The sequence below is a fragment of the Idiotropiscis lumnitzeri genome, chromosome 3, assembly GCF_059441095.1.
Source record: "Idiotropiscis lumnitzeri isolate Australia: NSW breed Sydney's pygmy pipehorse chromosome 3, RoL_Ilum_1.0, whole genome shotgun sequence".
NCBI lineage: Eukaryota > Metazoa > Chordata > Actinopteri > Syngnathiformes > Syngnathidae > Idiotropiscis > Idiotropiscis lumnitzeri.
Window position 1 is genome coordinate 6,647,589 of NC_142393.1, and position 15,387 is coordinate 6,662,975.

The 15,387-nt window shown below is 43.3% G+C and overlaps 1 protein-coding gene across 5 annotated transcripts in view; it reads right to left on the reverse strand.

Annotated features, from left to right (window-relative positions):
- Window positions 1-2,012: 2,012 nt before the first annotated feature.
- The window catches only part of nav1a (neuron navigator 1a), an 86,536-nt gene continuing 73,161 nt past the window's right edge, over window positions 2,013-15,387 (reverse strand). For all 5 annotated transcript variants that reach the window (XM_088290202.1, XM_088290203.1, XM_088290204.1 and 2 more), the window contains 24 exons: window positions 14,030-14,765; window positions 12,804-13,304; window positions 11,807-11,848; window positions 11,547-11,698; window positions 11,091-11,273; window positions 10,422-10,501; window positions 10,281-10,304; window positions 10,021-10,098; window positions 9,208-9,291; window positions 8,493-8,601; window positions 8,279-8,400; window positions 7,288-7,466; window positions 7,050-7,212; window positions 6,769-6,961; window positions 6,478-6,566; window positions 5,729-5,827; window positions 5,472-5,643; window positions 4,226-4,491; window positions 3,998-4,149; window positions 3,858-3,929; window positions 3,310-3,515; window positions 2,505-2,623; window positions 2,242-2,430; window positions 2,013-2,148 (listed from right to left, as the gene is read on the reverse strand). In XM_088290202.1, the coding sequence (XP_088146328.1) occupies window positions 2,068-2,148; window positions 2,242-2,430; window positions 2,505-2,623; window positions 3,310-3,515; window positions 3,858-3,929; window positions 3,998-4,149; window positions 4,226-4,491; window positions 5,472-5,643; window positions 5,729-5,827; window positions 6,478-6,566; window positions 6,769-6,961; window positions 7,050-7,212; window positions 7,288-7,466; window positions 8,279-8,400; window positions 8,493-8,601; window positions 9,208-9,291; window positions 10,021-10,098; window positions 10,281-10,304; window positions 10,422-10,501; window positions 11,091-11,273; window positions 11,547-11,698; window positions 11,807-11,848; window positions 12,804-13,304; window positions 14,030-14,765 (4,091 nt within the window). In that variant the 3' untranslated portion in view covers window positions 2,013-2,067. The remainder of the gene's footprint in view (window positions 2,149-2,241; window positions 2,431-2,504; window positions 2,624-3,309; window positions 3,516-3,857; window positions 3,930-3,997; window positions 4,150-4,225; window positions 4,492-5,471; window positions 5,644-5,728; window positions 5,828-6,477; window positions 6,567-6,768; window positions 6,962-7,049; window positions 7,213-7,287; window positions 7,467-8,278; window positions 8,401-8,492; window positions 8,602-9,207; window positions 9,292-10,020; window positions 10,099-10,280; window positions 10,305-10,421; window positions 10,502-11,090; window positions 11,274-11,546; window positions 11,699-11,806; window positions 11,849-12,803; window positions 13,305-14,029; window positions 14,766-15,387) is intronic.

A 15,387-nucleotide genomic window follows, 5' to 3' on the forward strand; every position in this document is an offset into this window, starting at 1 on the left:
TGTATAGAGAGAGAGAGAGAGAGAGAGAGAGAGCAAGAGCGAGAGAGAGAGAGAGAGAGAGAGAGAAAATCAGGGCAAAGTCTGGCATGTGCAGCATAACACCCACAATAGAAAATAATACAAAATAAAATGGTTTTCAATTGTGGAATGCCCTGTCAAGTCAATCTCTGGTGTTTGTACAGTGAAAGTCCCCTTTTGTCAAGTCGCCAACATGGAGAGGAAAAGGTCAAAGCCATCAAGTGTAAAACAAAAGAAAAAAGAAAGAGAAACAAACAAAGGAAGACAGCTTTATTTCTCATGACTATGCTTCCAATTTGAAATTGTCAATAACCTCAAATGCAATGATTATTATATATTACTATATATCATTTAACAATTAAATCCTGAACAGAAAACCAACAGGCACGCTGGGAAATCAAGCCGAAAAGCCAAAGGGGGGCTTTCACATCGGGATCCATTCAAGCGATTTACGAATGGACCATCAAATAAAATTTCGGTTCTGCCACCCAACTGACACCAACACAGCCATGAAACCATACGTAGAGGGACATGACTTTATTGTGTCCAGAGCTCGATGTTAGACATGTGATGCGGTTACAGAGACATGCCGTACAAAGCACTTCAGCCCATTTTAAAAATTAAAAAAAAAAATCAAGTGCTCCTTCCTCTTACTCGAGGAAGACAATAAACAACCAAAGCCCATTTTCTGCATTTTTCTTTACATTTTGACTCTTTTTCAGGATTGTTGTCGCAGATACACTGGCTATTTACAGTGTTTACAACAGTGATGTATAAAAGAGAAATTAATATTTACAAATATTTGCATAAGAAAAAAGGTTTTAAAAACAAGGTGAGAAGAGAAGAGGCAGATTTTTTTTCTTTTTTTTACAAACATGATAGGTCCAATAAAAGTAAAAGCTTTGGGAAAGGCGGGATAAAGCAAATTATTATTTCACACGCTTATGAAATCACACACGTCTTAGCGGCCCGCTCGTGACATGCATCCATCTTGCAAACAGCCCTTCCACCTAACGACCAAACCTTCATCACCGCACTCGAAGCCGTCGGACATCCGAGTGTAGCTGAGCGGCGGTGACGAGCTGCTTCCGATGACAACTAGCTTGAAATCGAGGTCTCAGGGTGGTAGATTGAAGCCGCTCGAAGGCAGCTTCAGGCCAATTGGGGCTTTCAGGCACAGGCAGATGTAGGCATCGCGTCTCGACTTAACCTCGGCACCTTCTTTGCAAAGTAAACAACACAGTCAGAAGATGTGAAGAAATATCCGGAGGGCGAGAGGTTTGAGGGCCCAACGATGGTAACGTCTTTTGATGAGTTGGCTCCTTTGTATAGTTATATAAAAGGGGCTAAAGGAAAAAAAAAGAGATTCTTCCAGTCAAAAAGCTGTGAAAAGGAATGTCATTGTCAAGAAAGAAGAAGAAGAAGTAGAGTAAGTAAGGAAAACACTTTGAATGTAGATTCTGACGTCTTTTGAGGAACAAAGCAGCAAGGACGGAAGCACTCAATTGGTTTCGGGACACCATGATGTGTTAGACGTACGAAATGGCTGATTAGTACTCAAGATGAGTCAGTACAAAAAATCCTAGAAAAGATGCATCTTCATCTATCACAAAAAAAAAAAAGTTTTCAAACTGCGACAAGAATCGTCTGTTTTATCAGGTTAAATAAACAAGCACTTTTTTTGTACTCTTTTGTGCCTTTACAATCCAGGCTCAGCATGATGAAACCACCCCAACGAGGCACGTTTCACTTTTTACACTGGGGAGCGAAAGCAACAACCACTGAGGTGGGAACATGCAGGTGCTGCCACCTAGCGGTAATACTGCTTAACTGCAGAATTCTCCTTTGACACGCTGACGTCTCCCCCCAGTTCTCACACATTGGAAATAAAGTGCAATTTTGGCATTGAACAAAGTATGTAAGCACCCATAGTTCCAGAAAGAGTTCAAATGCAGGTCCGGACTGGTTTTCATGCTAATGGAACAAAATCGGTCCAGCTTCCGATGGTCACATTGGGCAGAGCCAAGCTATTGTCGTTCAAGTTTTTCCTCAGAGCGGACGCGGGCCGCCATCCCGCTCTGGAGACTCTATGCTGTTTGCCGACTCCTGCAGCTTCAGAAGCATAATCATCTTTGAACAAAGAAGGCACGAGCTCAGTCGATGCAGTCAGGTGACTCGGTTTAGTTCACGAAAAACTGTGCACGTTTCAAAGCGGAAACTCACCAGGGGATCGGACTCCAACGTGCTGGGTGGAGGAGTGTCTTTGGGGGTCTTCTTCTCCTCGTTGTGCGGTCCTATGCTTGGGGGAGGTAGGTGATAGAGTTTGGACTGGTCCTGCTGTGCACTGGGCCAAGGGAGGGTCCCTCTCACCCACTCCACGGGATCCTCCCACACCGCCTTCTGGCCGTGCACCTGGACAACAAAACGCATGAGTATGTTGGAATGATTGCGCTTTTTGTTGTTGTCACATTTGAACGTGTGCCTACCTTGATGCCATCCTTGGCGCCTTCCTGAAGGTACGGTATGATGGAGTGGTTCCACAGGTCAATGAACCACTTTCTGAACTCGGCCACTGACACGGGGCACGACAGGAAGAAGCAAGGGCCTGATGTGGGAGGGAGACAATTGCTCATGAAATCTTTCCTGAATCACCAAGGAGTAAAATTTGTTCTATCACAGCTTCTATTTCACAGATTCTTCGGGTACAGTTAACTATTTTGGTCGAATTCTTGTTTATATTGAGTGTAATGCCGGTGTCGACCACTAGATGGCGACAAATATTTAATTTAAAACAGTAAATATGACCCAATGGAAAAACTTAAGAATTTCAACACATCCCAGTTTTTGTTGAACGTTATTGAATGTCATCCGCTGTAATCCTGCTTTTTACACCAAAAGAAAATGATAGCTGTAGGTTTACATTTAGGCATGATTATTAATTTTTAATGTGAGATTTGTTAGTTTGGAAAAACGAGATTTGTTTCTCGTCAACACGTGAGGATTTTATTTTTATATTTATTTATTTGAAAGCGCTTTATTTGAATTTAGGTTTTGTCAGTTTTTGTCTTAGCTTTCTTTTTTTAAATATTTTTATTATTTGTTGGGTGCAAGATTTTATTATTGTTACTGATTTATGTCATGTGTTCTGTAAAGTGCTTTAAGACAGCTGCAGCTGTTGTGAAAGTGATATATAAATAAAAATAAGTTGAGTATGCCTTAGATTGCAAAAAAATGGGCAGCGGACTGGAAGTTTGGACATTCCTACTCAACAGACTTTGGACCATTTCTTACCGATGAGGAAATCTGACGTGCTGTGTTTCTCCAAGAACGTGTGGAGGTGGTACCAGAGTTGCGGGACCCAGTCCAGAACGCAGAGGAGTTCCTGGTGCTGCGACGCGTCGTGCTCCTTCTTTTGGTAAGCTTCCACAACTTTACGGTGGAGGTACCGCAGGAGAAAACCGTTGGCTGGCTCCACATTGTTAGAGAAAGGAACCATCCTGTGAACAGGGCGGGATATGTCAGAGGCGTGCTTACGAGGAGGGGCTTCGTTTTGTTCGATCATTTTTCAAAATCGTTCAGTCAACTGAATTTGACTTTGTTAATTTACTACTTTTTTTTGTGCCGTCATCCTCAGCGTTAGAAAAAAGTTTGCACAAAAAAAAAAAAAAAACTTCCTTCAGGCATTCGCTGCCATTGACGGGTATAGACGCCAAAAGGTACACTCACTTTACGTGGGCTGCTAAGTACAGCAAGGAAGTATCTGTACTTCATTACTTCCTACCAATTCTGACGTATTTGAGGGCTTCACTCATGCATGTTCTTCCCGACTTCATTCTCACCTGAAGCTGAGGTGCAATCCGTGGTTAGATGACATCTTCACGGGTTGATTAGTCGTCCCGATGATGTAAGGACTGAAACAGCCACACAAAACATGTTTAACTCACCAACTTTACTTCAGCAGCCAAATGATGTGACTCACCATTTATGATACTTGCAGGTGAGCGCGCCGTTGATGAGCTCAGTGATGGCGCCGGCGTCACTGATGTCGTCGATGATCACGACCAGCGGAAGCTCGCTGCCGCTCTGTCGGTCGATCTGATTGGCTAAATTGGAAAGATACATTTGCAACTCCTGCGGGAGGAAATAACAGTGAGATGAAGTCTCCTTTCCGTCAGTGCACTGTGTCCACATTCAACCTCTGCAGTACCTTTTGCGTTTGCCGATGCATGTTGAAGGAGACGGCGGCGCCGCGGCCCACGAAGGAGGGCTCGCCATCACCTTCGGGCGAGTCGCTGCGGCTGCGCTGCAGGAGGTAGCGGGCGAGACGCTGAGCCAAGTAAGTTTTTCCCGTGCCGCTGGGCCCAGAGAGGACCAGACGCCGGTGCTTTAGCAGCAGGCTGATGTAGTGTAGCATCATGGGCTTGGGAATCAGGGTCTCGAATATCAGGGAGTCCACACTTTGCTCTTCCAGACCTGATGGATCAATATAAAATGACGGAAGTATTTACTGATGCCCAGAAGGGAAATAGTTAAAAAAAACAATTGTGGCAATGGAAATTGAAACCATACGGTGCATGTCAAAAAATTAGCACAGTAATTCTCAAAATGTTGTCTCCCTCTAGTGGTAGGTGAAGGAATCCCGGAATTATGTGTTCAAAAAGGGATGATGTTAGTTGATGAAGTTTTTTTTTAAATCCAGCTGCCTTTAATCTTTAAACTTTTTAGAACATTATTTATGTACAAATTATATTTAACTTGTAGGCAATACATTTTAATTAAATCATTATTTACCTTTTTTTTCTATATTTAAGCACACTTAATTTCTGCACACTGCACAATTTTAAAGTGGCCGACAACAATATGAAAAAATTACTAATTAAATACTTTCCAGGTAAACAAACATCCTCTGCTTCATTTTGGGTGAACACTTACGCTTGCTACACTACTTTATTTTAATGGTCATGATGAGGTTTTTGAAGAGACAAATATTTTTTTGTAAAAGTTGGACTTGGCGTACAGAAAAAAAACAATTTCAACATTATGATTTTTTCTTCAGTTTGAATTAAAACAAATTAAAAACCCAGCAAAATATTTCATGATTTTCTCTCCTTTACTCTATTTTTTTAAATTAATTATTTATTTTTTCTTAATTTTGTTTATGATTATTGCTTATAGCTCCCGGAGACCTAAAAATCACTACCTCAACAAAATAAAAAGAATAAGAGAAACAGACAAAAAAAAAATTGCTTGTCATCTGAAATGTATTCTCTAATGTGACTAATAAATCTACATCAGTTTATTTGACTTTAGCTACTGAAATAAAGGAACTTCTCTAAAACATTCTAATTTCTTGAAATGCGCCTTGATTCTTACATGGCCCGAGGCTCATTACCCAATTATATCTTTCCCCCTTTTGCGGATTTAATGAAATGCTCAACATTTGATCATCTAACCTCTCAAGGTGACAAAGATGCGAGGCGGATTTCCACTGAGACATCGATAAGGTGACGTGTGAGGTTTGTCGCCTCCTATCACCCTCAGCGCTACCTGGCTCAGCTCATACATGTGCAGCGAATCGCAGTTCAGACCCAAGCTGGCTGTTGGGTCCACTTGAGTTAGGTACTCCTATACAAGAAAAAAGAAAAACAAATAAGCACAGTTGGCATTCATAGAACGCCTCAACAGTGACAAACAACCTGCACGGACTTACTCTGAATGTCTTGGCTATCATGGAGTCCAGATAGGCCCATTCGGTCCTCTCGCCAATCATCACTGACCCCAGGTAATGATCCTGCTGCTGTTTATGCTCCTATAGAAAGACAGGGGGCGCCATTTTGCAACTAACGTAACTGCAAGAATTGGAAATGTACGGAGCCCCTTAGGGGACACGGAAGAGAAAAAAAAAACTTTGCGTTCCCTAGCAAAATCTTTGCGTTCCCTTGCAAAGATTGCATTCCCTCGCGAATGCAAAGTTTTTTAGTTTTTTTTTTCGAGTGAATGTTCATTTTTTTTAATGCGCGTTTATGTACTTCCGGGTCATCTTCCGTGTAAACAAACGCAGCAAAGATGGAGTGTGTTCACCCGTGGGCGAGTTTAATTGAATTTTACTTTGAAATTGTCTTGAAATAGAAAGAAATAAAATCAGTTCTGGATATTAAGCACGGTTTTCAAATAAGTGAAAGACAGTTCCAAGCCCTCCTCCATGATTAGTGCCGCCTCCAACGTACTGTCGTCTCTTGAACAGCAGCGCATTCGAGGCAAGGGTAGTCAAACTGACCCGGAAGTACATAAACGCGCATTAAAAAAATAAATAAATAAACATTCACTTGAAAAAACAACAACTTTGCATTCCCTCGCAAGAACGCAAACTTTGCAAGGGAACGCAAAGATTTTTTTTCTCTCTTCCATGTCCCCTAAGGGGCTCCGTAGAAATGAAACCCACGAAAGAGGTGGATTTACCTCTGGTGGATCTGTGAAGTGAACCAGAACTTGTGCGCACACCTCCTCCAGCTGAGACGGTCCACTTGACATGGTGCCTGGAGACAGGTCTAAAGGACAGAGGAAGAAAACAAATTGAGCACTGATGAATGGAACTCACCGGACACAACATTAGGGACACTTGGCAAGAGATGTATCAAAACAAAGCCTTTTTATTAAAAGACACATTCATCAAAATCCATAATATCATCAGAAAACGCGGAAAAGGTAACACTGGAGACGAAATGGGTCAAATGTGTGGTCGCCACTCACCTGGACCTTTGCAATCATTCAGACTGAGGCTGAAGGACTTAGTGAGGGACATCGGCTGTCGCAGTGACGGTCCCAAGAAAGACGCCAACCCCGAAGGCTGCGAGGCGGATGATGTGGGACCGCAGCCCGATGAATGGACTTGACTTCCGATTTTCAGATGATCGTTCTCTGCTTTCAGGCCCTCCACCGTTGACTGGAATAGAAACAAGACTGAATTAAAAGCAGGAAAAGAAAAAAAAAAAAAAAAGATTGTGCAGATTGTTTTTTCAAGCCAAGCGAACCTCCATGCTGTCCATGGCGTCTCTGAGTTGCTCCAGCTGATGAGCGGAATTTAAAGCCTCCAGTCGAATGTCTGTCAGCTCTCGCTCTTTCTCCCAGAGTTCTGAGCGGAGCTCCGACACCGCCCTCTCGTCACCTTCTTCCTCCTCTGTTATCCCCATGATTCTGGAGAACAACATCGTCAAGCACACACACAAAAATAAAATAAAATAAATCCTGAGCTGATATTTCAACTCTTACTTTGAGGAGATGTCAGACGTTTGGAGGGACGAAGACATGTTCTCCCCTGCGTCCGCCCCTTCATGCAGCATCTTTGGTGAGTTTGGAGCAGAGGAGTCAGGAGTGACAATTTCTTCAATGTCTGAGCAGGTTTTGGGGCCTTTTTTGATGCTGAAGGCCTTGTTGAAGGAGCTTCTCAGCTAGACAGAAACAGGACCACACAAGGACAGTCAAACTAACAAACTGGATGGATGTTTGATTTTTATTACAGGTCAAAGTTAAGAGGATTCTTACGGGGTGTGTAAAAAAAAAAAAAAGATTAAGCAGAGGATGCCATTTTGAATAGAAGAGCATTCACTCTTCAGGAATTTATGCCTTCATGGTTTTTCGTGCGAAACCTATCCCCCAGCTCTTCCCTCATAAACTCACCTATTCGCATTTTCGTGCTCTTTCTACAATGTCCGAAGACGCCACACGATGCCAAATAAAGTCATGCCAAAATAGGAAAGTAGTAATGTTTCAAGGACGTCTGTTTAAGTGATGACGAGACGAGACGAGCTCCACGTGTTGGGGAGGAGCAAAGTTTAGTCTGGGTTGTTACCGGAAGAAACGATTGGTCTTTACGGCATGTGCAATTCCACTGTATTTTTAAGGGTGTGTGATGTGTTTGAAAGGAGATTTAAATGTTTGCGAGCATCGGTTGATAAAGTCACAGTTTAAGTTAATACCATAGGTGATATAAATATGACTAAAAAAATATTGCAGAGGGGGCGGGAATTCATTTTTTTTTTTTAAATTTCAAAACATTAACAGGGTTTATTAATTTAATTGTTTTCAAGTTCGGCGGGCCGGCTTAAAACGTTCAATGGGCCGCATGTGGCCCCCGGGCCGTAGTTTGCTCACACCTGCTCTAAAACTTCTCAATCACCTAAAATAAAAATAACTACCCAGAGTGGTCCTAATTTATCAAGCTGAGCAACAAGAAACGTCGAGAAACTGTGTCCTTTCTTACCCAGCTCTTTTTCTTCTTCTTCTTGGCATCCTGGTCCTTCAAGCTGCCTACGCTTGACATACTAGTCAGACTGTTGAGGCTGGAGATGCTTTCACACGAGTTCTGGCGGCGAATACGCAATTCTGAAGGAGAGCATGAGAAAAACAATCATGATCAGGTGGATGTTCAAAAGGGGCCAAAGAATTCATGAGAATCACAAGATTGATTTAGTCACCTTTATCGTTATCTGGATGGTTTAAGGCTCCGTGTATGACGGCCTGCGCTTCATAATTTTTGGCCTTCAGAGCTTCGATGGTGTCACGCAACTCTATCAGCTCATTGTCCTGCACAGAGAAAAAAAATGGAGGAATGTCTGGTGTTTTTCTTGTACATAAAAAAAACAGCGATGCTTGATCCTGAAAACGTGACTACTTCAAAGCGAAAAAGTCAAAGCCTGCTTATTGTGTGCACTCTAAACTTGCAACTGGCCCATCACCTCAAGGTTAAAGAGACTGAGCTCCTGGTTGCACCGCACAGGTCAGCGCGCTGGCACCAACAACAAAAGCTCATTCTGGAGCGGTCTAGACGGGCCTTTCAGTGGAAGCAGCAAGGCATGAAAGGCGGCGAGAGACTCCTCACATTTAAACACACAGCGGACAAGCCCCTCCAGCTCCGATCGCTTTATTCACACCTAATGCCATACGAGCGCAGAAGAATGTCGGAATGCCATGTGCACACGCAAACTGATTGAGGCTTGACTGAGCTTTTTCTTTCCCCTGATCCCAAGTCACAGCGCAACTGCGGCGAGGGCCTCAAAGTCGCATTCGTCCTCGCCATTAAAGTCACCTAGCTGCACGACGGCAAAGACGCTGAATGAGGGGAACGCGGGCTCCGTGACGAAATGCGGCAGGAATTCAAGCTTGGGTGTGTTTTAAAGTGTTGTTGGGTACCTTCTGTTCATGACTTAATGACAGGCTCTGCAGGCGGGTCGTCATCATGGCAAGACTTTGCTCAAAGGCCGCCACCAGATTGGCCTGTTTGAAAAAAAAACAAGAATTACAATCGGAATCAGAATACTCACAAAAAGAAGATTCATGTGTGAGATATTGTACATGTCGGACTTATTTTTTTAGTTGATGAGTTTAATATTAGCGTAATGCGACCGAGACGATTCGCATCATGACACGCGTCAAGAGTGCGATATAACGAAGAAAAGTCGCTTTTTTTTTGGCAAAGGTTTTGAATACTCTACTGATCAATGATACGGCAAAAAAAAAAGTTGCGAGAACTCAAAATTTAAAGGCAATACACGGATAATAATATCACATTGTGCAAATCAACAATGTAAATCAGCCATGGGTAAAGTACGGCCCGGGGGCCACATGCGGCCCGTTAAACGTTTTAAACCGGCCCGTCAAATTAAAAAAAAATTAACAGAATAAATCTTGTTAATGTTTTATTTTTTTAAATACTATTATTTCAAAGACATATATTGTTGGAATGATTTTATTCACTTTCATTTAAAATGAAATGTGTTTATTATATTTTATTAAATGTAAATGTATTAACACATCTGCTCCTGGTACGGCCCCTCAGCCAAATTTTAGAACCCATTGTGGCCCGCCAATCAAAAAGTTTGACCACCCCTGATGTAAATACTCAACTAATGTGGCTATGAAATATCTTGCAAATATGTGACAACCGGTAGGCAATCATAATTGAGCTTTTCCGATTAAGCAGAATTGAATTTGAGGTTAACTTACGTTGGCTGACAGCTGAGTGGTCAGGTTTGACACCTTCTCCTGGGAAGACTCCAGTTCTCTCCTCAGCTTCCGTATTTGCTGAAGGGGAAAACAGGTTTTTTGAATGTGTCTCATGATCAACAACAATTTAAATGAAGGATGTTTGGAATGATAGACAAGATTTGTGGTCATCAGACAAAAGGGAAGGATAAAGATGTCCTTTATTAGTCCCACAATAGGGAAATTTGAGAACGTGACAGAGCAGCGGAAACAACACGCACCTCTCCCTGTATCCTTTCCTCTGCCTTTGGATGCAGCGGGAAGAAAAGAGGAGAGGTTAGAGAAAGGAGAGACATTTTTTAGGGAAGGAAGAGAGGACAGGGAGAGGAAGCTGAGGGAAACGGTGACTAATTTGTAGCTACCTGCGACTGAATGGCATTCCCACTCACCGACGAGTAGCTTGACGAGGCGTTGGACGCCAAGGAGATCACAGACCCATGAACTGAACACACAAAAGTAAGGCGATTAGAAAGTTAGATATTTGGCGGGGGGGTCTTTCTGGTATGTGCAATATGCCCCCCCCACCCCCCAAAAAAAAAAAAAATACAAAATGATTTTCGATTGGCGTCATGACAAGTAAATCATTGCAACTTGAATGGGGAATTTGTGATGACTAAGAAAAAGAGATGATGGCTCGGGGACACCCAAGGGGGTCTTGCCCCGGGCGCAATTAAAACTAGGACCGTTGCTGACTGTCAAGTGTGCTATTCGGCCTCTAGTTTGCAAAAAGTTCAGAAACATTAATCTCACACTCACACTCTCACTCTCTCTCTCCCTCTCACTCTCTCTCACACTCACTCTCTCTCACACTCTCTCGTCACTCTCACGCATACTCACTCACTCTCACTGACTCACACTCTCACTCTCTCTCTCTGTCCTCACTTGTAGAGCTTTTAGTGCATTTTAAATCCTGAAATTCCACCCAAGAACCCGAAACGTCCCTCTTTTGTGTGTGTGTGTGGGGGGGTGTGGGTGTGTGTGTGTGTGTGAGCAGTGTATATACTGTAAAGACGTTTTTTCTGTTGTCTTACCTTCATCATTCAGCTCCTTGTCCCTGAAGGATCCGGAGTGAACCATTCCTAAACTGCGGGGGCGTTCAGCCAGCGATAATGTGCTTCCGAGCGGAGACGCCCCGTAGAGCTCAACGGACGCGTCTTGTGTTGGGATGCTGTTGGAACGAGTCATCCTCGGAGGTCCGTTGAGTGGGTTCGGTGCTGCAAAGGAGCATTGATCATTGAGTAAATTGATATGCGCAACTTGATCATAGTTAGAACTGTAATTAATATTTTTTCCTCGGCGAACTAAATTCATTACAATGAAATGACACATCATGCCGACAAAAATATGCTTTTTAATTACCATTCTGACCATTTCATTCAAAACTCAGCACTTCTATTTCTCAATCTGGCTTCTAAGATCGATCCGGATTGCGCACGTGGTTGCAGAGTATAAATAAAATATGTCTCAATGAAATTGACTTGACCCACCTGTACTATTAATGGAGGAGCGGTGCAAGGATGTGGGCGAGGATGACAACGTGGGAAGAGTGAGAGAGTCAGTCATGCTCAGAATAGTATGCGAGTGTCTCCTCTCTCCTTTCTCCTTGCCATCAAACTCCACATGGGAGGCACTGCTGAAGCTGCGCAGATAGAGGACAAAAGCAGTGTGATGGTGCACAAACTTTCAAAACATTCTTGGAGGGGTTTCCTTTTGCAAACGGCACGCATGCGTATGTGTGTTCGCTTACCTTAAACCTTTCTTTGGCAGAGTGTTTCTGTCCCGCTGAGAACTGTGGAGATAAAAAAAAAAAAAATGACCTGATGTAAACAGGCAGGTAAGAAAGAAGACACAGTAAACCGAGAAGACAGTTGGATTCAACCAGTAATTACGACAAGGGCTGAGTATGGATTCAAATTTCCAAGATGGATTCGATTCACAAAGGCATGATTCAATTTGATTTTTGATTCTCTTTGATTGATTTTCGATTCAATCAAAGATTTCACAGTTTTATTTTCATATGGAAGGCATTCTCAAAAGAACAAATGCTGCAATTTGTTCAAATTTCTTGTGTAACTAGGTGCATTAGTAGAAATCTTCATATTTACATTAAGAATTGAAGCCAATGCAGTGACATTAATCGAGTAAATTTTATTTAACATGACCTGATCCAAACAATTGACTTTATGCTTGTTGGCGTTGACGTCACTGCTTCCGCCATTTTGTTTGGATAAGCTACTTTTGCGTAGTGACAAGATCTCACTTGACACGTGAAGACATGTAAATTTATAGGGAAAAAGATGTTATTAAAAGTGTCGCTTTATCGTTTTATGAATCGATATCAGGCTATGAAAAGGAAAATTGACTCAAATCGATATATTGATATTTTTAAACCCAACCCTGCTTACGACTCCACTGAGAAGCAGATAAAATTGAAAACAGACGAGTGATAATAGTCTTCCAGTCACTTACGGATGAATTGACAGGTCGCCAAAGTTGACTTTGTATCTCAGTTTAGCATCCATATGATAAGCTACTCAATGTTATAGAAGTCATTCATTTCATTGACAACAAACCTACATACATCCTGATTTAATATTCCCTTTATAGATCAAAAGGCAAATAACAGCTCAACAAAGACTTCCACAGTAAACCTCCAGAGGGCGTTACATTACAGAATAACTCAAAGGTGGATTGTTATATACATAAAAATGTGTTTGCGTTTGCCATCCCTTTGATAGTCTCACCTGTCCGTCTCTGTCATGGACATTTTACCACCAGAGCTCCAGCTAGCGGGAGGGCCTCTGTCCTCACGCCGATCGTTGTGTCTGGAATCAGTCGAGTTGTAACCTCTCACCGCCTTCTCCCGGCCCCTCGGCTGCGGCTCTGAAGCCACACTCATGTGGAACGGCAGGGACTCCATGCTGCGATGCAGACCAGACATGCGAGGGTAGAGCAGGGGTGAGGTGCTCCTGGCGCTCCCCTCGACCCCGAGGGAAGTAACTTGGCGAGGCCCCAAGCCGATCCCTGAGCTGGAGAAGCAGGTTGAAGAGTTGACATTGAGCAAAGGGGCGGGGCTGGGGGTCAGGCGGGGGCTCGGGGAGCTGGCTAGTTCTTGAAGCTTGGAGTAAGGAGGAATCTTCGGAGGCAAGGAGTCCTGAGCCCCGACGACCTCCAGGTTGTTGGAGTTCAGCTTGTCGAGATGGGAAACTGACGGCGGTTTCGCCAGGCTGCGTGAGCCAGGCTGCCTGAAGATAAAGAAACAAATGCACAGACATGTTTTTCAGAATTTGTGTCCGTATATTGTGTTTAGAACAGTGTTTCCCAACTTTTACTGAAGGCACGTATTTTACATCATAAAATTCCTCAGAATATGACCTATGGAAAATGTCACAAAAAGGATAGAAACCAAAATAATGAACTGAATCTCAATTTGCTCACAGATTTACTTGATTTACCAAGAAAGTTCTAGTTGACAACAAAGGTTATTATAACAGTTGGACAGTTTAATTGTGCCATTTGGAGCAATAGTCGGTATTTAATTTAATTTAATTATTTATCTATTTATTTATTTATTTAAATCTGTCAGTACACATTGCTGGCAAATCTTAAAGATGCAAGTAACCTTTTTTTTTTTTTACAGGATTTTTTGGTGTTGAGTCAGCTGCCCTGTTTTTTTCCCTCTAGCACGTCACATTTTCACATCATAATAAAAAAAAATTAAAATAATCTAATCTGTAATTTTGTCATAGATTTCATGATATTTATTAATTAAGGGTTACGTTGTATAAAAAAAATGAAGTTCGTTATTTGCTTAAAATGCAGTGTTAAAAATACAATAAGGACACATAAAGCCACCTGACATTGACCCATGTCAATTTCAAACCAATTAAACCTAATTGGACCGCCGGATGAACTCTCACAGAATCGTGGTCGGGAATCACTGGTTGAGAATATGAAGCCCCTTAAGCACCTGTGTGTGTTCGATGACGGTAGATCTGCGCCCTTGCTACTCGGAGGCCGGAGCCCCTGCAGCCTCCCTCCGTTCTCGGCTGCAACCTGCACGCGACTGCCCTTCAGGGACCCACCGCCACACTCCGAGTCCGACACGACAGCTTTAGCTTTGGCTCGCTCCTTCTCCTTCTCTCTGTCTGTTTGATTGACAGGACTCGGGATCCCCCGGCTGCCCGTTTTACTCAGTCCGGCCTGCTCTTTGAGCCTCGGGCCCTGGGGGACCGTTCCAGACGGTTTGGTCAGCCCCGAACCAGCGTCCGCGGTGCTGCTCACCGGACGTGCTGAGCTTGGCCGGGTTAGAGTCAAGGTACTTGTTTTGGTTGGTCGGGGAAGAGAGCGGTACTGGAGGGACGTTCTGGCATTTGGAGACAAAAATCCGCTCTGGTCACTGTTGGAGACATCCAGACTTGTCTTACGTCCACCTGCTGCTGGTTTGACTGGAATACCAGATGTCTTGGGAATGTTTCCACCTGCGCTCACAGCAGGTGAACTGCTATTAATTGGGGTGGGCTTTTTGAAACCAAAGTTCCCTCCGGTTGATGGTCTGGCAAGTCCTGATGGAGGTTTACGTTGCTCACAAGAAGCGGTCCCAATGCGCTGGTCTTTCCCGGCATCAGATGAAGAGCGCTGAAGACTGGAGTTTTTCACTGCTAACCGAGATTTATCTGATGGCTTCCCATCCGTCTTCATGGTTCCTAGAGAGGGAAACAAAGAAAGACAAATGCCTGAAAAGTGTCGCTTATGAGGAAATAAGGCCTCAACACACCAATCCAATTTTCTGGGGGGCGGGAGGGGGGGGTGGTCTTCGTCCGATTCAACATAATCGAGTCAGGCTGTCGGGTTAAAAGAGCACTGTGATAGGCTGTTAGCTAGCGAATCAGAGCACGGGACAAGAACGGGAAGTGACAAAAGTGGGGAAACTTTAAGCTATTCCTCAAGAACTGAATCAATTTCGCTCTTTTTTCCAAATCTCCTTTATGGATAATTATTAAGAAGAATTAATTAATGGACAATTAATTACTCTCATTCACGGAAGTCTTCCATTATTCGACATCACCGTGAAAAGCTACGCATTGACTAGCGCCGCCGATGGCATGGAGGAGTACTACTTGTCAAGCATGTGCAGACGGTCCCGAGTAGTTGGCGTCTCCGTCGGCTTTTGCGGTGGGTTCTCCGGTCATTTTCCAGTCTAACGTACCGACTTCACGGCCGACGCGACAGTTGGCCACGACGGCCGACGTCGGATTAGTCTGTTAAGCTCAAGCAAACCATATTAGGATGTGATATGTTATCTGAACACCTACGAGTCTGTCTGCT